This window comes from Callithrix jacchus, chromosome 10 (genome assembly GCF_049354715.1).
Source record: "Callithrix jacchus isolate 240 chromosome 10, calJac240_pri, whole genome shotgun sequence".
NCBI classification, from domain to species: Eukaryota; Metazoa; Chordata; class Mammalia; order Primates; family Cebidae; genus Callithrix; species Callithrix jacchus.
Window position 1 is genome coordinate 108,822,175 of NC_133511.1, and position 25,835 is coordinate 108,848,009.

The 25,835-nt window shown below is 37.5% G+C and overlaps 1 protein-coding gene across 4 annotated transcripts in view; it reads left to right on the forward strand.

Moving 5' to 3' along the window:
- The window catches only part of HSD17B12 (hydroxysteroid 17-beta dehydrogenase 12), a 175,816-nt gene that overhangs the window by 105,023 nt on the left and 44,958 nt on the right, over positions 1 to 25,835 (forward strand). For all 4 annotated transcript variants that reach the window (XR_013523398.1, XM_002755199.7, XM_035262391.3 and 1 more), the window contains 2 exons: positions 9,792 to 9,899; positions 25,002 to 25,066. Coding sequence is in view for 3 of the 4 variants with exons in the window: in XM_002755199.7 (XP_002755245.1) it covers positions 9,792 to 9,899; positions 25,002 to 25,066 (173 nt within the window). In the remaining variant the exon portion in view is untranslated. The remainder of the gene's footprint in view (positions 1 to 9,791; positions 9,900 to 25,001; positions 25,067 to 25,835) is intronic.

A 25,835-nucleotide genomic window follows, 5' to 3' on the forward strand; every position in this document is an offset into this window, starting at 1 on the left:
GTTTTTATTTTACACTGGGTCCCACAAATTAAGTAGCCAGTCCTATTTGTTATCTTGGACCATACAACCTCCACCAGCTCTCTTCTACAAATTTTCTTTCCACTTCTCCCTGTGCACCACATATGCCATCCACAGGGATTCCTAAAACATGCTCTGTTTTCTCCACTTTCTAGTTTTGCCTCCATATGCCTTTTCTTTGCAGGGCCGTTTCCTACTCTTCACCAAAAGCTCCATACAAATGTTACCTACTATGTAAAATAGCACTCTGCAAGAATGAGTTCCTTTCTTTTTGATGCTTTGTTTATATTTATTAGAGCAGCAGTTGGGTTTATACATATCTCCTTCATCAAAATATAACTTGTTTGAAGGTATTTGTTATTGTCCTCAGGGTAAATCCTGACATGTGGGCACTACCTAGTATGTGTTTCTTGAATTTATTCAATCAAAACATTTATTGAGTTCCTATAAAGTACCAGGTACTGTTGGGCTTTGAGTATGAAGTAGTAAAGAGCAAAAAACAGACACAGATCCTGCCCTCATAGAGCTTACAGTTTAAGGAGATGCTGTGCCAGGTTGCAGTTGCCTGTGCTTCTGAATAAATGAATGAGCACATGGGTCTTGGTTTAGAATGGGAAACATTTTGTCTCTTTGGCTAGCAGTGGTGTTAGAATGTTATGAGCCCTAGAGTACTGGAAATTTTGCATTTGAAAGCTGACCTAGGTCATGTAGTAACATTGAAGAGAAGGGTGGGCCAGGCGTGGTGGTTTCACACCTGTAATCCCAGCACTTTGGGAGCTCAAAGCAGGCAGACCACTTGAGCCCAGGAGTTTGAGACCAACCTGGGCAATATGACAAAATCCTCAAAATTAGATGGGCATGGTGGTATCACCTGTGGTCCCAGCTACTTGGGAGGCTGAGATGGGAGGATCTCTTGAATCCAGAAGGTCCAAGCTGCAGTGACCCATAACTGTGCCACTGCATTCTAGCCTGGGTGACAGAGTGAGACACTGTCCAACCACCCTCTGCCCCCCCCCCCGCCCCGGCCAAAAGAAGAAAGAGAAGGGTGACTGTCAGCAAGATTCCCAGGCTTTCATCAAATCTGAGATGCCACTGATCATGAAGCAATGATGAAGCTTATAACCAATAAGAAAAAAAAAATTCACCAATTAAACAATTTTTAAAAATGCACCAATTTATGATTGACTTGCCATCAATCATAAAACACCTTAATTTCAGAGATGAAAGTGAATTAAAATGTACATCTTGGAAGAGATAACATACAATAATTTAGAGGTTAATTACAAGGAAATTGAGTCAAGGAAATACTTGGACGCTAAAGGCAAGGCTAAAAATAGTACATCATAACCATTGATTCCACAGATGATATGGTAATAAATGAATCCGTTTTTAAAGTAGAGTCAGATGTTCATGTCAGCTTTAAAAAGAATATGCAAGGAGGCTGAGGCAGGAGAATTGCCTGAACCCAGGAGGCGGAGGTTGCGGTGAGCCGAGATCGCGCCATTTGCACTCCAGCTTGGGTAACGAGCGAAACTCCGTCTCAAAAAAAAAAAAAAAAAAAAGAATATGCAGCTGATGCAAGGAGGTAAGAGTTAACAATACAGATTATACCTACAGCTGCCTTTGCAATTAAGGAAAAAACAGCTATTTGTCAAGCAGCCACCTTTGTAGATACTGCCAGATACCGGAGTCCCCCCATGTCTACAAGGGATATTCCCCAAGATCCCCAGTAAATGCTTGAAACTGTGGGTAGTCTGAACCCTATATACCTATATATGCTCTTTTTTTTTTTAATCTGATAACCAAGAGAGCTACTAAGTGACGAAAGAGTGGGTGGCGTGTACAGCATCCATATGCTGGACAAAGGTATAATTCACATTCAGAGCAGGACAGTGCAGGATTTCATCATGTTAATCAGAATAGTGTGCAATTTAAAACTTACGAATTATTATGGGCCAGGTACAGTGGCCTGCCCTGTAATCCCAGCACTTTGGGAGGCCAAGGCAGGCAGATTACCTGAGATCAGGAGTTCAATACCAGCCTGGTCAACATGGTGAAACCCTGTCTTTACTAAAAATACAAAAAAATTAGCTGGGCATGGTAGTGGGTGCCCGTAATCTCCCAACTACTTGGGAGGCTGAGGCAGGGGAATTTCTTGAACTCAGAAGGCGGAGGTCACACCATTACACTCCAGCCTGGGCAACAAGAGCGAAACTACATCTCAAAAAAAAAAAAAAAAAACTGTATAGGGTAGGTATTATTTTTTGTGGTTTTATAGGCTAAGAAGTGGTATTCTTGAAAGTTCAAAGATTTGAGGGAAGGGCCTTTGGCCAACAACCGGTTGAGTTGGCACTCAAGTGCAGGGCTTCTAACTGCATCCTAGGCTCTTCCAGTGAACTCTGCATTCATATTGCTAGTAGTAGCATTGGAATCTTAAGTGCAGCAATGTTAAGAATAATATTTTAGGTTGGGAACAGTAGCTCATGGCTCTAATCTCAGCACTTTAGGAGGCCAAGGTGGGCGGATCACCTCAGGTCAGGGGTTCGAGACCAGCCTGGCCAACATGGCAAAACCCTGGCTCTACTAAAAATACAAAATTTAGCTGGCATGGTGGTGGGTGCCTGTAATCCTAGCTACTTGGGGGACTGAGGCAGGAGAATTGCTTGAACCTGGGAGACAGAAGTTGCAGTGAGCTGAGATCACGCCACTGCACTCCAGCCTGGGTGACAGAGTGAGACTCTGTCTCAATAAAAAAAAAAAAAAAGAATATTTTGCCTTTTCTCCTCTCAAAAAATAAAATTCAGGTGCTTCTACTGACCGTTTGCTTACCAAGTACAGAAAAATGAACATCATTATATGAAAATGTCTTCAAGAGTGGTTTGTCTGAGAGTCTACAATGCCTGAACCAAGTGTAGAACTTGGAGATTTCAAAAGGATGGAGCCTATTCACATCCTATCACTAGAACAGATTCATGTAGCATAAGGTTTTTATTTATTGCAGGTGGTTGTTCTAGTTAAAGAGGTTATAATGAATAAAATATAATAACCTTGGCTTAAAATAAAGAAATGCTTGGTTTGAGACAGAATCCTGATGAGCTGTGATTAATTTTTTGGCTTCACTGAAAGTGGGTCTCTTCATGTGAGATTAAAATTGTCATGAATATTTTTCCAAGGGCAACATAAAAAAGGAAATGGACCATTATTTGTGTAGCATCTCTGATAATTTTAATTAAATGGGCCTTTAAAAACAGAGTCAGATCAATTATTCCCTTCTAGGACACAATCACCTTCTCCAAAGCCATATAAGGCAGGCTTTCTTTGTTGGGGGATGTCTAACCCCAAGGGATAGGGATGTAACAGATATGGTAAGGCCTGGGAGTACTGGGAAAAGAAGGCGGAAAAAGAGGGAATTGGAGAGAAATTGGTTGGGGGATTTCGTTTTTTCTTTTCCCCTTAAAATTGAGAAAGTACAAAAGACTTGTCTTGCATCTTTTAAATCTCTAAATACTGTAAAACATAATTTTATATGAAAATGGAGAGGTTTTTTAAAAAGCATGCAAGACATTTTTACAGTTACAAAGTGTATTTTATGAATTTAAATTTAAGAAGCTAAAATTGGTATCCACTGAATATAGTGCTATTTCTGTAAGAGTCTCCTTTCCCCAACTCATTATCTTTTCCAAGACTGGAGTAAGGGAGATTGGTCCATGATTAAAATATCCTCAGCCTTCATATATGTGCCCCAGAGCCAAGCTCCTGGAGTACTTAATTCATGAGATGGGATGGTTTCTAAGGTTTCTTATAACTTAAAATGTTTGAATTTATATGAGAATGATAGTTCAGACCCATGTATGACAGATGGAGGAACTTATTGTCTCTCAACTTTTCTTTTCTTTCTTTTTTTTTTTTTTTTTTTTTTTTTTGAGAGCTGGAGTCTTGCTGTGTTGTCCTGGCTGGTCTCAAACTCTCAAACTGCAGGGCTCAAGTGATCGTCTCCCTTCAGCCTCCAGAGTAGGTGGGACTACAGGCGTGCACCACCACACCACACCCTAGCTTACATTTTAAGATGAATAATGTTATGTCTTATACAAGCATCTCTTACCAGTGTGTAAGAAATGTGATTTCTATAGGGAGGAATTGAAGAAGTATTGAGAAGATGATTTTAATAAATCAGCCGTGTTGGCCTAGCTGTATTTACTTATTTAACAAACGTTGAGGAGAATGACCTCTGCTTTATGCCAGACATGGTGCTAGCTGCAGGGAATACAGAGATGACAAAGAATGCTCCCTGTTTAAGAAACAGAGACTCTTTGCTTAATATATTGAGTGTCTGGTATGGTTATATAGAAGGTCTCTAGGAGCACAGCAGAGAGTAGAAATAGCTTTACCTTGGAGGAAATTGGAATAGTGAACAATATGTCCATGGATGGGGTAGTATGACTTGAATCTTAAAGAATGTTATAATACGGAAAAAGTGGGGAAGGGTGAATATGGCAGGACTTTGATAATGGCTAGTACTTGAAACTTACAGGGGAAGCAAGCTGTTTATTTGGAGCAGATGTAGGGAAAAAGGAGAAGCAACATAAATATTTTGGTTTTATTAATAGAAAAAAACACAAATAACACACAAGTTTATGTAGTATAGATTAGACTTCTTTTCTAACATTCCCAGAGTTAACATCCCAAGCTGCCTAGGGGAAAAACTTGAGGAAAGTCCTTCTAAAATCTATAAAATTATTCTTAGAGAAAGAGAAATTTAAAAGGAGATGCCAATTTGTTGAGCAAAATGAAACTAATGATGGCTGTGCTAGAAGTACAATAAATATAAGGCCATTCTGAATATGTTTATTACCTTTCTTGGCTTGCACCTAAAAATTTGTCAGTTTTAATATTGAGAAGTGTTTTTAGCAGCATCTTGAGACTATTTGTGGGTTCAGTTCCTTTTCTGTCAATTCCAGCCTTGACCTTGAATGAATTCTGGATACTCTGTGTCATAAACAGCAGTGTGACTATAGGAGTGGGGTATGTGCTCTTGCAGGTGATGGAATGGCTTGAAGCCAATGAGGAGATTCATTATTCTATAGCACTATAGTTATATATAATATTTGCTCTCTGTTTTTCCACAATTGTAGTTATCTGGTTTTCAGTAGAACAGTAGATAGAAAGGGAATGAATAATATCAGTGCAGCTTAGGTTCATTCCCCACTTTTTATACCAGAGTTGCATTTCTGCCTCAATTTCTAGTTAGTGGATTGCCTCGAGCTGTTCATACCATAATTTTTTCTTCTTGGTGTTTGATCTTAGCCACTAGGCTGAGAGGCAGTGGGCCAAGACCATATGAGATATAAAGTTGGGATGGGTGTCATGACTACTGTATGTAGCCAGAAATGGAAGTAGTGGGATGCCAGCTCATCCAATTTCAAATACCGAATGACTTGTCAATAGGCCTCAATGGTATTGAGTATCTATTTATGATGGTGTATATTCTTCTCATCATGGAATTCTTGAAGAATTTGCAACCACAAGATTTTACTGTGAGACATTTAAGCAAAACATTTGAATAAATGGAGAGCCCAGAGGTAATGCCACATTATCATTCATAAAGTTAATTGAAATGTTTAATGTAATCCCAATAAGAACTGAGATGAAACAGGTGAGGATAAGTAATAAACTTTTTAAGACAAAGAACAGTGAAGTAGACTTGCACTCCTAGAAACATCAAAACCCATTTTAGAGCTCGAATAACTAAAACTAGGGCATTGTGAAAGAACAGAAAAATAATATCATAAGCAGACTGTACTTCTGGAATCAGAATCTTGTAGGTATAAGCTGTTTAATCACTTTAAACCTTCACCTGGATCAGCCATTGGATGAGGATGCTCTGGAAAGAGTGTGATCTTGAACAGGGCAACTCTGCAGCTGAGGCTGACACCCAAAAGCTGTCTGCTGGTGATACTCTCACAGTTAGGGCAACATGAGTTCCCTTGAAGTGGGAATTGGGTGGTTCATACCATGTTCATTGCAACCTCCAAATCCAATTGTTTGCGTATCTTTATCCTACACACTTGTAGAATATTGATTTTAACTTATTTCAATTCCTAATCTGGAAAAAAGATAGAGGCTATATCATTTCTTAGATCTTTGTAATGGGGCAAGGATCAGAGTCCCAGAAAAACTATTACTCCAAAGGCTTTGGTAAATGCTTGTTCTTCCCTGGCAGTGGGCTGTTGCTGAGTTGTAGACTGGTGGTTTTATGAAAAAACAGGTTGGGAGGTGTGAAGGTGGAAATGAGGGCTGTGTTATAAGTGTCTGGTATCTGCTTCTGTTCTGGGTGCTTAATTCACTCTGTGTTGATGTTTAAAGTTAGAGGATACTTTCTCATTTGTCTTGCCTTCTGTTGGCAGGGTCACATGCAGCGTAATAGGGTATGGGAAGGGGGAAATGCCTAGATTTACTTCCAGGCTGGTTTCCAAGTCCCAAGCTCAAGCCTCTTGAGTAGCTGGGACTACAGGCACACACCATCGTTCTCGGCTTTTCCTTTTTAACATAGGCCAGCTACCTCCCACCTTGCCTTCTAGAGCCTCCATTATAATTCCTATTCAATTGCCTTGGCCTAGAAAGAGACAGTTCCTGTCCTATTCTTATATATGCACAGGTATTTTTTATTCACAGAACTTGATGGTGGAGGTGGAGGCAGTTCATGGAATTGTGAAAGCCCACCCATGCCCCTGGTCAAGAGCATGCATGTACCATAGTCCTTGGAAAGGAAACATGGTGGGAATCTGCTGGATTCTTCTGGGGGAATTGTTCTCTATATAAAAGGAACATATCACAGAGACATACGATTTCTGCCTCCAAGCACTGTTATCTACATACAATGCATGGAATTGCAATGGCCCTTCAGAAAAGGAGCCAGCCTAAGGAAAAGAGAGAAGTGTGGGAAGATCCCAGATCATTTGTGCCATTGTTAAGCAACGGAACAAAACTGAACCAAGTCCTTGTCTTTTTGAAGCTTAATTCGAGTCAGGACATTATTAAAGCATGTACATTATTAAAATACGCTACATAGTATATTAGCAGGCAGCAAGTACAATGGAATAAAATAAGGAAGGGCATGAGGAGTTCCTGGGGAGAATGGTTGCATTTAATAAAGAGTGGGCAAGGCAGGCTTCTCTGAGAAGGTAACATTTGCTCAAGGACCCAACAGAGACAAGGGATATGGAAGAGCATTCCAAACATAGGAAACTGTAAGTGTAAGTCCTTAATGTATGTGGACAACATTCTGTCTTTAAATAGCTCCTGGGGTCTCCTATGGCTAGAACTGAGGAGCAATGGGGAAAGTAGATGGAGGTGAGTTCAGCCTAATAAACTCACGCCATTTAGTAAACTGTTGCCAAAGCCTTTGGCTCTTACCCTAAGTGAGATGGAAACCTCTGGAGGTTTGTGAAGAGGTGGGTATCATGGTCTGACCTATGTTAAAAAGAAAAAGCTGGGAACAATGAGGTGTGCCTGTAGTCCCAGTACCAAGAATGCTTGACCCCAGGTCTTAAGAAAAAAAGAGGAAAAGCTTAGCAATGAAGAAAAGTTGTTTTTGTAAAAAAGGCGGTGTTCACCCTATTAGAACATGATTCTTGGAAGTCTAGGTACAAGTTCAGAAATTTTAATTAACCTGAAAAAGTTGTACCAGAAGCCATTTTGCCAATCCTAATATGAATACAAAGAAGAGCTTGCTTTGGTTCATTACTAAATAATGTTCTTTGTGAAAGTGTCATTGAATGTTTTTAGCAACATATCTATACAAAACTCTACAATGTGAGTATGTACATTCAGCAAATCCTGTGAGTTACTGAAGAGTGAATTTGGTTCAGGAGTTGTGAGGTGGCTTTTACTGATAGAAAATTTCCTCAATGTCAATACATAGTACTAGTGTGGAAAAATACTTTGCTTTTCAAAATGAATAGATAAATTTACCTTATGCTATTCTTGAATGAAGTTTTTAATTTAATAAATGGTATTTTTAACCTTTTGTTTGGGGCTTTTTTTTCCCCTCGTGAATCTGTGGCTCTAATAAAGTCAGCATTCTTTATTTACTGGTGGTAAATTCTGTGAAACGTTTATAGTAGACATGTTGGACCAGCTATTGTGAAATCACAGCTCTGTGTCTGACTTCCCATTACATGAACACACATACAACTCATTTATATTAGTAAAGTAAGTATACCGTTAACACCAAATAAGGTATTTTCTAGGTCAATTCTCCTCTTCAGTTTATTCATGGATTTCTACCTAGGTCAGTACTTTTCATTGAGTCTACCTAAGAAGCAGATCTCTCATGAACCAGCTCTTTAGTTTTAGACAAAAATCCGTTTAGGTCAGGAACGGATACTTCCTACGAGGATTAATCCTGCATGCTCTGTGATGAGCTGACATTGACTTTGACTGAAGAAAAATTTATTTTTGGAAGCAGAATTTTAAAATTAATTCTTTTGAATTCTCAGCAAGTTCTAAAGAATGAGCATTCCTAGTTCACTGGACTAGTAAACTGAGTGGAGATGGTTGAGGAGCGAAAAAGATACTAGCCTTTATAGAATGCTGTCTGCATACCATAGGTATCATGTGAGCCTTACATCCTCAGTAGGGTAGAGTTATTTTCATTTTCACCAGAGGAGGCTGAGACTCAAAGAGGATGTGTGACTTGCTTAAAGTCATTTTGCAAATATGTGTGGAAATGAAATTGGTGCTCATGTCTGTGTGACTTCAAAGCCTGTGCTCTCTTCATAGGGGTGGACTAGTGAAGGCAAAAGTAAATATTCTACATTAATTGAGATGAGATTTGTTTCTCCAGGGTCTCATCTCTGAAGCTATTATTTTCATCAGCACTGTTTGGATCTTAATAGACTTGTGCAATGTAGAACACTGAGGTCTTTCTTGTGCCATTTTATGGCTTTATTACTGTGTACTTTGTGTGGATTTTAAAATGTAGTAACTGTTAACTATTAACCAAGCTCCTAAATTATAGTAAGATCACATTCATTTATTTCCACTGTGATCACATAGACTTTTTGTTTTACTACATCACACTTTAAAATATTTTACAACACAAAGACTTCTTCTTGAAGTTTCAAAGAAGCAATTTACAATTAATATTTAAAAAGTATATAACTTTGGCCAGGTACAGTGGCTCACACCTGTAATCCCAGCACTTTGGGAGGCCAAGGTGGGTGGATCACAAGGTCAGGAGTTCGAGGGCAGCCTGACCAACATGGTAAAACCCCATCTCTACTAAAAATAGAAAAATTAGCCAGGCATGGTGGTGTGTGCCTCAGGAGGCTGAGACAGAAGAATCATTTGAACCCAGGAGGCAGAGGTTGTAGTGAGCCAAGAATATGACACTGCACTCCAGCCTGGGTGAGAGTGAGAGTCCATCTCAAAAAAAAAAGCATATAACTTTATGATATGAATTATGTTGTATTATTTGCACTTAAGGTTCTAAAAGTAGTTCTCATTATTGATTTACAAAAGAAGAACTGATTAAGGAATGTTCAGCCAGCTGTCTGTGATGACATTGGAATTTTTATTGCAGAACTAATGTGTTGACTCTGTATCGTCTCTTAGGTGGTCTCATGATTGCTTAAAATTATTGTGGTCTAAATTTCATGTCAAATTGGGTGGGGGGAAAGATCTGAAAGGATAATTCTATCAAATGCTTTAGTTCTCACTGCCATGTATTAATTTTCCCTATCTCTCCCCATTTGTGTTTTCTTTTTCCCTAGAAGAAAAATTTAAAGTGGAGACAAGAACCATTGCTGTTGACTTTGCATCAGAAGACATTTATAATAAAATTGAAACAGGCTTGGCTGGTCTTGAAATCGGCGTCTTAGGTTTGTATTTTTGCCACATTTATAGATTCTTGTATTTATTATTTGACTTTATAATTTTACATCATCTCTTTGGATGTTAGGTGGTAAAATGACTAGAAAAAAATTGTCTTTGATTACATAAGATGTTATTAATGATTAATATCACTAGATGACATTAATTTACGCATTTGAATCTCTGTTTTTAGTTCTATATTAACAACATACAATTTGGGTTATTTTCCTTGTTATTTTTTTAATTATTTGTATATATTTAGATATACAGTTATCCCTCAAGGTCTGTGGGTATAGGTTCCAGGACCTCTGCAGATGCTCAAGTTCCTTATATAAAATTCTTTAGTATTTGCATATAGCTTATACGCATTCTTCTGTATACTTTAAATCATCTCTATGTTACTTATAATACCTAAAGCAATGCCTACACATCACTTCACTTGTGCAGATTTAATGTAGTATTAGACACACTGGTAAACTCAAGTTTTGCTTTTTGGGATTTTGTGGAATTTTTTCCCCCCAATATTTTTGATTTGTCTCTTCTCTCCCCCAATATTTTTGATTCACTGTTGGTTGAATCCATAAATGTATAGCCCACAGATAATAGGGCTGATGGTAGTTATATTGTAATAATCCTTTAAGGTGGATGGTGCTGACTCATTTACATACAGTTGAGGAAATGAGGCTTAGAATAGTTTATTCAGCCTTTTGTTCACTATTACCCCCCTGGGAAGACTTTTTAGAGATTTCCCCTAATCTAACTCTCATGAAATTTTAATAACACAAATACACTCTATATCCGATTATATACATGTATATCTCTGCTTTATACAAAAATAAAAATAAGATTCCCACCCCATCCTGACCAAATTTCATCTGCTCTGGAGCTCTGCTTCAGGTGAAAATGCATTGTTTAGAAAGATTAGTGATTTGCCTAAGGGCACATAAATATTGTGTGGTTCAGCTGGGGTTCAATCTTGTATTTGTTTTTTCTGTCTTTTACGCCTTTTTGTTACAGCTCAGCTACCTTGCTCTTATTACCAGGAACAAGTGCTTTTATTTAGGTAATCAGAATATTGCACTTTGTTATGGAAACATTTCACCAGAAAATTTTATAGGAAAAAAATGGGCTTTTTTAACTTTCCCACCACTCTTTGAGAGTTGTTTCTACAAAGAAACAGGGCATCTAGTTTAGAAAAAACTAAACTTCCTCATTATATGTGTTTATCCCACTGCCAGAATTGGTGAGAATCAGCTAATTGCCATTGTTTGTTTAGTTGGGCTTTAAAAGGAGGATAAAGATCTTTTTTTAAAAAAAAATTTTTTTTCTATCATTTCTGTAGTCATAAAGACCCTATCTTCCTTCCTCATTCTATAAAAGAATGGTCTTTTACATAGTTTCCATAATAGATAAGACAACTGTTAAAAGTCAATTAGACAAGTATAGCCCCACATAGTACTGTTGCACCTAGGTTTAACCCTGGCTTACATATGCTATCCTTTCTCAGCTCCTGCCCAGTCCATATCACACATCACCATGCCACATATACCGACATCACTACTCCCTCACTTATAGGAAAACCAGTGGGCAAAAATGAATGAAAACACAGGTGCAGTTTGTGCCTTTGTGTCTGTGTGTTCTTCTCTAAATATATGTATTGCCGGGAGTCCTTCACGATTTCCTTTTCCTTAGCCTAGATCTGAAATACATAAAGCAACACTGACATCTATAAAAAATCTTGACTTCCTCAGCCTAGATCTGGAATACATAAGTCAACACTCACATTTGTAAAAATCCGAATCGGCAATCATAACTTACCAGTTAGTATGGAAACTGTTATGGTTCATCTTAACCTCCTTTCAAACTAGCAATGGACTAGGGGATAAAGACTGGCTTAGGCTGGAAGGGAGATTGAGAATCCCTAATGAATGGAGACTGAGGGAGAAATTCCTACTGCTTCTCTTGAACTTGTGCTCTTGGAGAATGACTTACTTTCAGAAATAGTTAAATTCATCACAGTTGTGTTTAGTTTTGCATAAGTTTTAGCTGCTTTTAATGGAAACAATAGATGCTCTGGGGCTATGGCATTGGCAATGGAAAATGTTGACCACCGGGTTGCCGCAGGGTTAAAGGGTTGTACAAGACACTCTTTAGCTGTTCTTTCCTGCCCCTCATGTGGATAAGCTTCAATATGAGTTTAGTCATGATAGATCTGTTAAGGATGAGCATACAGGAAGCATGGGCTCCAAACACTTTTTCCCCATTTCTAGAATCCTAGCACTTGTATCAATACATAAGCACTGATATTTAGACATAAGGACTGATATTTCCCCAAGCCTCAAAAGCTAATGAACCATTGTTTCAATAGCCTAGTTCCTTAGTAAGTTGCAGTTAGTTAACAATTTGTGTCCATCCTTATTCATTCATTCATTCATTCATTCATTCATTCATTCATTCATCAATCAGTGAATTAGAGATGTAACAATGAACAAGAAAGCTACACTGAGCCGGGCGCGGTGGTTCATGCCTATAATTCCAGCACTTTGGGAGGCCACGGCAGGTGGATCACCTGAGGTCAGGAGTTCAAGACCCACCTTGCCAACATGGCGAAACCCCATCTCTACTAAAAATGCAAAAATTAGCTGTGCAGGGTTGCACACACCTGTAGTCTCAGCTACTCAGGAGGCTGAGGCAGGAGAATCTCTTGAACCTGGGAGACAGAGGTTGCAGTAAGCCGAGATCACACCATTGCCCTTTAGCCTGGGTGACAGAGTGAGACTCTATTTCAAAAAAAAAGAGAAAACTATACTGCATTATTTATGTAATATAATGTTCTAATAGGAAAGATAACACAGAACAAAATAGTTATCTATGGGATAAGTGTTTGAATAGGGAAGGATAGGGTGTAATAAGAGTATATGGGAGACAAGGGAGTTGATACAGAAAAAAATAATGGTAACTTGGCCTAGCTAGAGGGGTAGGAAAAAGGAGGATTCCAGAAACATTTAGGAAGTAGACAAAGCAGGACTTTGTAAGAGCTTCCAAGTGGGAGGAAGGAGAAGAGGAATTTATGGATGGCTTTTAGGTTCTGGCTTGAGCATCTGCATCAATACTGCCATTTACTAACATGGAGAATCCTTGAGGAGGAGCCTTTTGGGGAGTGAAGGTCATTTAGGTCTGGGGTTCCTCTAAGATGTCTAAATTGGCTTGTTAAGTTGATAATTGGACATGTATGTATATGATATATAGATCATATATATATATATATATATGTTTCAGTAGATCTCTGTTCTACAGATATAGTTTGGAGATTAGTCATGTATGAATAGTAATTGCATTGAAGCAGTGGACATGGAGATAATATAAAGAGAAAACTGAAGACAGAGCTCTTGAGTTCCCTTCCTTCTCATCAAAGCCTGCCTGGAATGGATAGCGTGAAGTGGGGAATAGTTTTCTGCATGAACTCAGCACTGTTCAGTAGAAATGTAACATAAGCCACATAGTAATTTTAGCTTTTCTAATAGCCACATTTTTTTTAAAGTAAAAAGAAACAGGTGAAGTTAATTTTAATGTACTTTATTTTTCCTACTATATCTAAAACATTAATATTTCAACATATCAGGCAAATGTCAAGAAATACAGATTTTGGAAAGCTTATAAAACTTCAGCTATTTAGAGAAAATGACATCTTTACTGCTTTGAAGAAGCAAACAACTGGTTAATGAAGTGATTGCTGTAATGCTTACTTGATTCCTTAGGAGAGAGTGTCATGTGTGCTCCAGATTACTTTGAAGTACTTTGCACAATATATCTCAGGGAGGCGTAATTTACCAAGGCCAAAGGAGTAGGCTTGGATTTGAAGTATGCCACAGACAATACTTTTTTCAAATTCCACCACTATGACTTTTTTAACTTTGTGAGATTCTGTATTATCGAAGAAGAAAGAAAGGTCCTCTTGGAAAAATATAGCTACTTAGTTTGTGATTCATTTTTAAAAATTAACCATAGCTTTATTCAAGCTTTTAATGCACTCTAGACAAGAATTTTCCCTTGCCAAATGCTCTCAAGGTCTTCTCTGCTCATAGTGTTATGGTGTATGTAAGTTGTACTCCTGACTACAAGGTGACCTGTGTTGCTATACTGGCTTAGTGCATTCAGGACTTTTGTCATCCCCTGACTTTTTTGATCCTGTCCATATGCGTTGCTCATAGTTTTAAGAGGCCTTATTTGAACAACAACATGTGTAGATAGTAAAGATTAGTTGATTGCAAAGAATCACTGATTGCCAAAGCTGGAATAGAACTTATTATTCTCTTTTCTTCCTGTGCCCTTTATAAGTGAACACTTGTTCCACTAATGTTCTTGGTGAGTTATCTTTTAATTAGTGTCCTTCCTTTTTCAGCTGAATGCAAACTCTTTGTTATCCTTGCCCATGCAACAACCACTTTCCTTATTAAACCTTATGGATTGGGGATGCAATTGTGTTGCATTTTTCTCCCCAAAACCTAGTGTTTCCTAGAAGGTTCTGGGATAGGGAATAGTTGAATATAAGTATTTTATTTATTAAACTAAAAGATAGTTTGAGCAGAGATACTCATCACAGTTAAGATCAGAATAACTCTGTCTTTGTGTATACCTACATTTTCCAAGTTTCTTAACAAAAGATCCAAGGGTATTATTAGCTACTTGGGGAAAGGACTAGTTAGCTTCCAAATGGCAAACTCCTACTTAATTGGTTTGGGATCCAGAGATTTGTTTCCTTATAATTCTGTCCCCAGAGAAGCAAAGGAAGAGGAATAGATACAGGCCTAGGAGAGAGAACCAAGGCACTACAGGAACGGTGCTGAGGAAAATTTGTCTAGGATTGCTTAGAAGGAAGGGAAATGGAGCATACTAGGAGTTTATGCAGCTTCCCAGTCCCAGTTGATTAAAGAAGTCAGAAATAAAAGAGTCTTATTTCTTCAGAGGCTTTGGAAATACATAGTGCTACAGATTCTCTTCTTGCTGTTCTCAACGTTGCAAATTAGAAATTTGTTTTAAATTGCTCTCATTTGAAATGTAAATACCTCTAAAGGGCTAATGGCATCTGTCATTTAATTCTTACTGGGACTAGTGTATTCAGTTTATTACCTGTCTACTTTTTGCTGGATCAGTTGGCTGTTTTAGTTAGTGATAGACATGGAAAAATCATTTTAAAATGGAGAAAGTCTTAAAAAAGGAAACTGTGTGATAGGTTGACAATCATTGGGATGCAGAGATGGAGACACGCAGAAGGACAAAATAAAATTATGTTGAGAGAGCACCAAAGGTAAACTTCATGTACTTAGAATTATTATCCCCTACTCCTCCTTTTTTTCTGTAGCCCAGTATATAAGGATCAGGCTTATTTCTTCTATCTAAATGTACATTTGTACCCATTAATCAACCTCTCTTTATCCCCACCCCGCCGTTCCTTGCCTTGGTAACCATAGTCTACTCTCTATCTTCATGATATCTACTTTTTTTTTTTTTTTTTTTTTTGAGATGGAGTTTCACTCTTGTTGCTCAGGCTAGAGTGCAATGGCACGACCTCAGCTCATTACATCCTCCACCTCCTGAGTTCAAGCAATTCTCCTGCCTCAGGCTCCTTAAGAAAGAGGAGAGGCTGTTATATAGGTATATAGGAAAGGATTATAGGCGCATCATGGGATGATAGTTTGGCGAAAGGGCGGGGATAATAACTTTGGTGCTTTCTAAGGGTATTAAAGACTTGTACAACTTCCCTTTTGTAATACTGCAATTACATTTTGTTGCTAACCATCAAGAGTTACCACAGACTCCACAGGTTAAGGAGCACAGTCCCCAACAAAACTGCCCTCCCTTCACATGCTAGCCACAACTTCGGAGATCTTGAGACCATCTGCACTTTCGACCAAATGGCTACAAATTCATGGGTCTCAAGAAAGCACTATAGTTATGATCTTGTAGTTTCATTATGATGGATAAAAGTCACAATCAATCAAATGAAAAGACACATAGGGCAATGTCCGGGGGAGTCCCCAACACAGAGCTTCTATGCCCTGTCCTGGCAGAGTCTGGACACCTTACATTCCAGGTACTTCCTTGTTTTCACCCACCAGGAAGCTCCATTGGGCTTCAGTGTCTAGAGTTTTTAATGGGGGGTTTCATCATCCCAGTGGGCATGATTGATTGAATTATCGTCCATGTGGTTTAACTTGATCTCCACTCCTCCTCTTTTTTCTTTAGTCACATAGTTGGTCTTTCTGGTATGCAATCCTGGATCATCTTGATTTCACTACTGAGTATATATCAAAAAGGGAGAAAAGCAATATATTGAAGAGATATTTGCGCTCTATGTTTCTTGCAGTGCTATTCACAGTAGCCAGTATATGGAATCAACCTAAGCATCTATCAGCAGATAAATGGATAAAGAAAATGTGGTATAAATACACAATGGAATGTTATTCAGCCATTAACAAAAACCCTGGAAATCCTGTCATTTGCAGCAACATAGATGGAATTGGAGGTTATTACATTAACTGAAATAAATTAAGCCCAGAAAGACAAATATCACATGTTCTCACTCATATGTGTGAGCTTAAAAGTAGATGCCGGTCAGGCGCTGTGGCTCACGCGTGTAATCCCAGCACTTTGGGAGGCCAGGGTGTGGGTAGATCACCTGAGGTCAGGAGTTCGAGACCAGCCCTGCCAACATGGTGAAACCCCGTCTCTACTAAAAATAAAAATAATTAGCTGGGCATGGTGGCCTGTGCCTGTAATCCCAGCTACTTTCCGTAGCCCGAGGCAGGAGAATCGCTTGAATTCAGGAGGTGGAGGTTGCAGTGAGCTGAGATCATGCCATTGCACCCTAGCCTGGGCGACAAGAGCGAAACTCTGTCTCAAAAAAAAAAAGATCTCATGAAGATAGAGAGTAGATGTGATTACCAAGGCTAGGAATGGTGGGGTGGGGATAAAGAGAGGTTGATTAGTGGGTACAAATGTACATTTAGATAGAAGAAATAAGATCTGGGTTAGATCAATAGGATGCCTATAATCAATTGTATATTTCAAAATAGCTAGAAGAGAATAATTCAGATATTCCTAGCAAAAGAAAAGATGAAGATTTAAGATTATAAATATCGCAGTTACCCTGATTTGATTATATGCATGTACCAAATGATCACGTGTATCCTGAAAACATGTACATTTAATATCTATCAGTTTTAAAAATAAAAACACAGCTGTGATCCAAGGGCCTGCCGTAAATAAGAAAGACACTCTTATCAGGAAATTCCAATGGTTTAGAACCTCTATCCTGTTAACAAAGATCAGACAAAATTTTAACTGTACAGCACCTTTTCTTTCCTTTTTATTGATTGATTTATTCAATCAGCCACCATATACTAATTCATTAAACAGGTAAAATTCCAGAGCTACAACAGTAGACAAAACAGACACTGTTTCTGCTTTTATTGAAGATAGCCATCAAACAAGTAGTGGTAACGTGTTGCATGCAATGAAGGAGTATGTTACTGAGAAAGTTAAGGGTGTCACCGATAGTATCCCTGAGAAAGTAATATGTAATTGGAAACCTGAAGGTTGATTAATATGGGAGCATAGACATGGGAAGAGTTTCCAGGTAGAGGAAACAGCATATACAAAAGGCCTGAAGTGAATGTCCTTGGCGTGTCAGAAGAATTGACAAAAAAGCCCTGTGAATCTGGAGCAAGGGTTTCAAAGGGGACAAGAGTAAGAGATTCTGGAGATTAAGCAGACCCAGATAATGAAAGTCTAAGATGACCAAGGTAATAAGTTTGGACTTCATTGGAAGTACAATGGGAATCCATTTGAGAATCGTAAAGCATGACTTGACACCATATTAGAATTTTAGAGAGATCATTCTGACTCCCACATGGAAGAAGACAAGAATTGATAGGAGGAGGCCAATAAGACTGTTTCAGCAGTGAGACATAAGATGATGATAGTTTACATTAGGATGATAGCAGAAGTGAACTAAGAAGGATGTTTAGGAAATACAAATAGGACCATTTTCTGATGACGGTCCTCATCGGAGGTCTTGAGTAAAGAAGAATAATGGCTTTGTGTTTTTAAATCATTATTACCAACATACATTGAGCACTCTTTTATGCCAGCCACCATGCTGGCATAAATTTAATCCTCAACAACCCTATGAGGTAGATACTGATATTTCAATGCTCATTTTACAGACAAGAAACAGTTATAGAGTTAGACATCGTCCAGAATTAGATGACCAGCAGTTAGCAACTTCCAGGTTCTGACTTGAGAAACAGGGTATCATTTCCCTAAGACAAGAAACCCTGGATCAGGAGCAAAGTCTGTTGAAAAAAATGATGATTTCACCTTGGGATATATTAAGCTTTAGGATATGTTAAGAGGGTGGTGAGAAAGCCACGTAGGGATTCAAGTGGTTGGGTTGCTGGGCATACATGCCCTTCCTTGCTAGAAGGGAACCTTTTTTGTGCTGAATGTTGAAGAAGCCTGGTGTCGCCAATCATGGCAAACAGAATAGGTACATGGATTTTTTTTTTTTTTTAATGTACTAGGAAACTCATCAGGAACATTATCAGACTAAGTATAGTGCCTTGTAGTTCCATTAGATATGTTGGCTGAGATTGGATTTGTAAAGTGAGCATAGGACTTTTAGAAATCTTGTTTATTTCCATTTACTGGAAACCACTCACTAATGGTATTAATTAAAGCAGAACCTTTTACTTAAAACTGGGTAATTAGCTCTGTTATTTCAGAAGTGTAAATAGAGCTGTACATCATGAAATTGATGAATGTTCTTCCCACCAGCTAACATTTAACTACCAACTTCATGTCGTCTTTCTTCATTCCCTCTTCAAATTTTATGTATAGCAACTCTTACCTAGTTTTTTAACGAAGATCACTTAGCAATTTATAATTAAACACTGGAAGTGAAATGTTCTGTTGTGTTGCTTCTGATTCAGTCTTAATTTTTCAATTTCTGATTAAAGCACTGCAAATTTAAAGTCTTGTAAACTCTCTTTTATTTGGAAATTGCTACCCACAAATGTATGAAAACTGTAAAGTTTGCAAAATGTTTTACATGGTGTTCCAAATATCATCTGTCAGAGTATGAACATGTGCTAGCTAAAGCAATATGTTAAATAGGCAAAGATGGAATTTACTTTGCATCACTTTCCAGACTCTCTCTATAGGCTGTAAGAGTAGATCCACTTAAATGAAATAAAGAGGGTAGAGGAGCAATTAGGAGAAATTTAATCAGTATAAATAGCAGCAGCTCTGGTTAACTGATGCCCAGAGCCCACTCTCTCAGAAGGATCTCTCCACTTTGATGCTGGTCATATGTAATAAAAGCAGGGTAATTTAGGTTTGGGCACAAAATAAAAGCGATAAATTTTTGTTGAGTAAATGACCATACAACCATAACAACTGTTCCTCTCCCATTTATTAACATACTACTGTGTCCCAGGCATGGGGGTTAACGATTCTGTGTGTATTATTTAATTCTGAAATTACTATCCCCATTTTATGTCTAAGGACAATGAGACAATCACTAGTCTCTAGTTAGGAGCTGGTAGTAGTGGAGCTGGGGCTGAAACCTGGTTCCGTTAGGACTCAGGTCATCCTTTTACCTTAAAAACTTAAGACAGGAAGTTTCCCCCACTTTTGGTATAAATGCTGTTACTAAAGTCTACATTTTAAAATTTCAGTTTGTTTTGAAATATAATGAGGTAGCAGAATTTTAAAAATCTGTTTTTATTAACTCTTCAGTGCTGGAACTGGATTAGCGTTTGTAACCACAAATGTTACTGAAACATAAACTTTTTCTGCTTTGACACAATGGGAAGGAAATAGAGGGTGATACTTTGCATTATTTGATGTATGTTGGGAAGCCCAGCCATTAGGCAACATATTTTTAAACCACTTTAATTTCCTACATCTTTGATTAATCTGGAAAAAGAGGCAGGTTAAAGGTGTTCTGTGTGGGGTTTCCCATATCTGTTAGAATTGTTTGTTCAAATGGATTTTTAATTTCTAGTAATTTATTGTTGTTTTCTCCTCTCTCATGCCCAACCCAGATACCAAAAATCTAATTTTCTGATGACATCATTATAGCCCCATAGCAGCTGGCTTTGAGAGAGGATTCTAAGTTCAGTGAGATCAGCAGCAGACAAACTTAGAAGAAACAAAAATCTTGTAAATATTATTTTTTTTTTTAGAATATGAGATTTGGAAATGATTTTTAAAGTAGTATAATTTAGAAATTTTACATATGTGTGCGTGCGTGTATATATATATATACACGCACGCACACATAAAACATTCAGAATTACCCTGTGGATTTTCTGTGTCTTTAAAATGAAACACATCATGACATTAATGTTTTCTGAGGTTCTGGATGGGGGCCAAGGAGATTGTAGGCAAGCATGGCCTCTGTCAGTTCTTCCCGGGAAGGATCAACTCTTAAGAGGATGGCTCCTCTGCCCTCCACCACCTTTTCTTTCCACTTCCTTTGGCATTATTCTTGGTCTGTTTTCACCTCCGTTCTCTGCCTGCCTCGTCTCTTCTATTGGGCTCTTTCCAGTCTTAGACTGCTAGTGAGAAACCAATGGGAACGAACGATTTTGTTACTATCCAATGCCCTATGGTGACTGGGATGGTGATGGGAATTCCGTGATGACATAGATATCTATTGTTTCCCAAGAGACACGGTGTGTTACACAAGAGAAAGGTTTTTCGGGCCACTGAAAAGAAATGTTTAAATCTGTCTCGGTTGCCTCACTTGAAGAATTCAAGAAAACTCACTAATAAACATGTTTAATGCTAATTTAAGATGCTACCATTTAGAAGGGATTTGCAACTATCTGAAGAATGTTGGAGCAATGTGTGCCATTGTTTGGTTTGGTGAATCCTATAATGAATCCTGTAATATGTAAAGATGGCATTGGGCACACCCGTTCTTAATGAGATTAAATTATAATGGGAGTATTTCCATCCTTCACTCCTACTCAAAGCCTGTTCTCTTCCTATTTCAATGCCCTGAAAGCTTTCTCTCTGCCTGCCGTTAGGTTATTGCTGCCACCTGATGTCTCAAAATAAAATTGCAGTGGGTTTGCTTTTTCAAAAGATTCACACTATTCTGCATTTTATGGAAATAACTATCAGAGAGCAACAGTTGTTTTTTTCTGTACTCCTAAATAAGAACATTCTGATTCTGAAGTGATTACTTGTGGTGGGGAGATTATGGGTATCGTTAATTCCACAAGCACAAGGTGGAACTAATAATGCAGAAGGGAATGCAGGAGTCCTAATCCCTGCAAGAGGACAAATTGCCATTGTGACCTTGGTGTGTACTTCACCACGTAACACTGGACTCAGTGCTCTTAACAGCCTTATCCAGCTTTAACATTGTTTTGTTGTGTGTATTTTATTTGTAAAGGCATAGCCCTTCTCCATGATACTCTTTATTTCTTTGGACTACAGTTCTCAGTGCTGAACAGGTTTTCTCTTTTTCTTTTTTTTTTTTTTTAACTGATACCTAATATTTCTACACATTTATAGGGCACGTGTGATATTTGATTACATGCATAGAATGTGTAATGATCATGTCAGGGTGGCTGAAGTATCTGTCACTTTGAGTATCATTTCTATGTGTTGGGAACATTTCAAGACCTCTCTTCCAGCCATTTTGAAATAACAATACATTGTTGTTAACTATAGTCACCCTACTATGCTATTGAACGTTAAGACTTATTCCTTCTGTCTAACTATATATACTCACTAACCATCTTCTCTTTATCCCCCACCCACCCCCACACCTACCCCACCCTCTGGCATCTGTTATTGTACTGTCTCTCTCCATGAGACCAACTTTTTAAGTTTCCACATATGAATGAGAATGTGCAGTATTTGTCTTTCTGTGCCTGGCTAATCTCACTTAACACAATGACCTCCAGTTCCATCCCTGTTGCTGTAAATTACAGGATTTTATTCTTTTCATGGCCAAATAGTATTTTATTGTGTTTATGTACTATATTTATCTTCATCCATTTATTTGTTGCTGGACACTTAAGTCAATTCCTTATCTTTGCTGCTGTGAACAGTGCTGCAATAAACATGGGAGTGAAGATACCTATTTCCTATACTGATTCCTTTTCCTTTGGATAAATGTCAGTAGTGGGATTCCTGGATCTTACTAAGTTCTATTTTTAATGTTCTGAGAGACCTCCATACTGTTTTCTATAGTGGTTATGCTAATTTACATTCCCACCAATAGTGGATAAGAATTCAGCTTTCTCTGCATCCTTGCCAGCATCTGTTATTTTTTGGCTTTTTAATAACTTTTCTAACTGGGGTAAGGTGATACCTCATTTTCATTTTGATTTAGATTTCTGTGATGATTAGTGATGTTGAGCATTTTTTTCATTTATCTGCTGGCCATTTGTATGTCTTCTTTTGTGAAATATGTATCCATGTCCTCAGTCCACTTTTAATGAATTTACTTGTTTTTTAAACTATGGAGTTTTTTGAGTGCTTTGTATATGCTAGACATTGGTCCCTCGTCGGATAGTTTAAAAATATACTCTCCCATTCACTCTGTTGATTATTTCCTGTGCTGTGCAAACGCTTTTTGGTTGAATATGTTTTCTTATAGAGCTATGTTAAATAGATGTTCACATTTTTATTGTGTGAATAGATAGCTTTGATAGCTTTCCTTTGCTCAATTATCAGAGACACAGCTAAAGACTCTGTATTGTCAGTACAGCCATAACCAGAATAACACTTCCCTGCTTGCTTATTCAGGCACTTCCTTTGCTTAACTTTGTACTTATAGTACAGGTTAAGATTACAAAGTCAACTGTCCTGCTTGCAAAGTTCCCAGATATTTTTTTTAATGAAATCTAGATTTTAAAAGATTTATAATTACACTGTTAATTTTTTGCATTTTGAAATTTAGCATTAATATTCCCATGGGCTAGAGGGAAATCTGAAGAAAGTTTTCTTGATATGAAGAGTGAAGGGAGATAGTTTACTGTACATCATGAAATTTTTTAAAATTCTGATGAATATTACAACTTGCAAAAGCGTTTCAGTGAAGACTGTTACCTTAAACTGATATAAAGAATATTTTGTTTATGTGCAATATTTTAACAGATATTTTGGGTTTTGCTATTTCTCTTAGTCATATTTTAAATTATTCATTCTTCATAATTCTGTAAGTGGTTAAAGCGAAGTCAAGAGAACATAAAGCCTTACCTTCAACTAGTTTGGGCTTAATTGTTAACAGATCTTTTATAGAATTGACTCTTGAGATCCCTGGTGGGTGGAGAACCTATCAAATAAAATAAAAATGGATTTCCACCTGCTGTTATTAATTATGTTTAGATACTAGCCCTATTCAGATGAGTGTGAATATTAGTTAAATAAAGCTTGCTTTGTTATTGTCGTTTGCTTATATATTTTCTGACAGGCTTCAATGGTACTGTTCAAGCCATCCTGACCAAATTTTGCAAGTAAAATCTTGTGACTTACAGCCTCAAGTGATTGGCTTATAATTAAATAGAAAACTCTCACTGAGTTCCTTTGAACTACTAATTTTTTTAGACTATTGAAAAGTTATTACCACCACTATCAGGTTTATCTGGCATAATTCCTTAGAAGCTGTGGCAGAGTGATCATAATGTCATCATCTTGCAACTGAAACTTCTCTTTTTTAAATACTTGATGATTTTATTAAACATTACTATGAGATTTTTATTATTCAGTTATTGCATTGTTGGTTTTTTTTTCTGAGTTGAATACTGCATAAAGGTGTATAAAGGCTTTACCATGGTGGTTAAAAGCCTAGTCTCTGAAGTTAGTTGAATTTCCTGAGTTTGAATCCTCGCCTACTTTGCTCTATGACCTTGGGCAATTTATTTAACTGCTGCAAACTTCAGTTTCCTATTATGTAAAAGGAAAATAATAATAGGAACTACCTAATAAGGCTGTTGTGATGATTAAGTATAGATAGGTAGATAGATAGATCGTCTAATCTCATGAGTTATTTATCTAGTTAAAATAAATTCCAAGATATTTTATTTATTTTTTGATTCCTGCAAATGTTCCTTATGCTGGGTTTGTCTTTGTCTTTCCAGGGCTAGGGAAAACCATAGGATATTTGAGTATTAAAATCTTGTATCTAAATATATATAGGTTTATTCATATCTTACCAATTGTCTTGTAGCCCCAACTTTAAGTTAGGTGTTTGGGAAGGGAAGGAGATGGCAGTATAAGGAGAATTAAGACATGACCTCAACTTTTGATAGCTGGTTTAATGAAGACATTTAGTCTGACCCACTCCCTTGGCCACCGGAAAGAAGCCTTCCCTCACTTTCCAGTGAAGTCAGGCTCTGCAGGAATAGACTCCCATGATACTCTTCTCTGTCGTGAAGTAATTGTTTGATTCTCTTTATTGAATGCGTTTCTTTTCCTACTAGATTGTATGCTCCATAATGCCAACACTTTCTCCCCCACTTTTAAAGTTCCTAGCACATGTCTTGCTCAAAAGTATATGGCACGTATTTGTTGAATGATTAAACGAGCTCTCATTCTGGAGCGAAAGAAATGTGATGCATATAGTACGTGACTTATCCCAAGTCACATGTTTTCTAAAAACAGTTATAACTAGAACTTAGGTTTCCAGTATCCTGGACCACAGTGTTCTCCACTCTTTCTACTACAGTATGAAACTTTAAGGTCTAGAGAAGAGTTAAGTAATATCTCCAAATAACAATATGATTGAGGCAGAATATACATATCCCAAAGGGCTATGGAAAGTGAGAGACAAGTATAAGTTCTGTCAGTTGTTGGATGGTAAGTTAGTTGTCGGAAGGTTTAATGCAGGAAGACATGTGAGTGGGACTTTTAAGGATGGAGAGATTTTGGATAGAAAGGTGTAGAAAAGGTTACTCCAGCCATAAACAGTATTTTATATAATTAGATGTATCATTTTAGTCTTGATATCTTTAATGTCATTATTTTAATAAATTTTTAAAATATACATATGTTACTCAGCTGATGATCTTGTTCTATTTCAGTGAACAACGTGGGAATGGCATATGAGTATCCTGAACACTTTTTGGACATTCCTGACTTGGACAATGTAAGTCTTCCTTTGTATGTTACGGTAACAAAAAGAATGCACGCAGGTATTGGTATAACAATTCATACTGTGACTGGAGTCCAGCTGTCTGTGGTTCACACCCTGGCTCTTCTGCTTACTACCTGAGTTCGCTGGGTATGGGCCTCACCCTACTTAGTCTCAGTTTACTTGCTCATAAAATGGGCAGCTTCTTAGAGATATTAGAAGGATAGAATGAGAAAATATTTATAACCTCACTTACACAGTGCCAGATTCAATAATAGCTCTAGTTTTGTTATTGTACTTATTTTTGTTTGTGTTATATCAAAACAGCTATTTTAAGTTTTAGGATTCTAAACATCAACTTAAACATTGCAAATATGTTAGTACACAGCAACATGGTTGATTCAGGTAAATCAGCTCTACCAAAACAAAAGTGACATCCTTGATGCATACATAATCCTTTACTGAAAATGAGAAAAGCATATCATTGAAGGACTACGTAAAATTTTAAAAATTATTGAAAATCCTAGGTTCAGTGATGTCTACACTCCATACTAGCAGAAAGAAAATTGCAAAGTATTCTATTTATTTTAGATTTGATGTGTCTTTTTACTTCCAGATTTTACTTGCACGCATACTTTGGATTCTGCATGTTAGCATCAGTTATCACCTTAGTTAGGAAAATGTAACACTGAGAGCAAAACAAATTGTGTCTCTACCCCAACTTGTGTCATTCTTCCAAAATCTCCACACTATCTGGGGAAATGTTCAGTGTTTCTCTAGATTA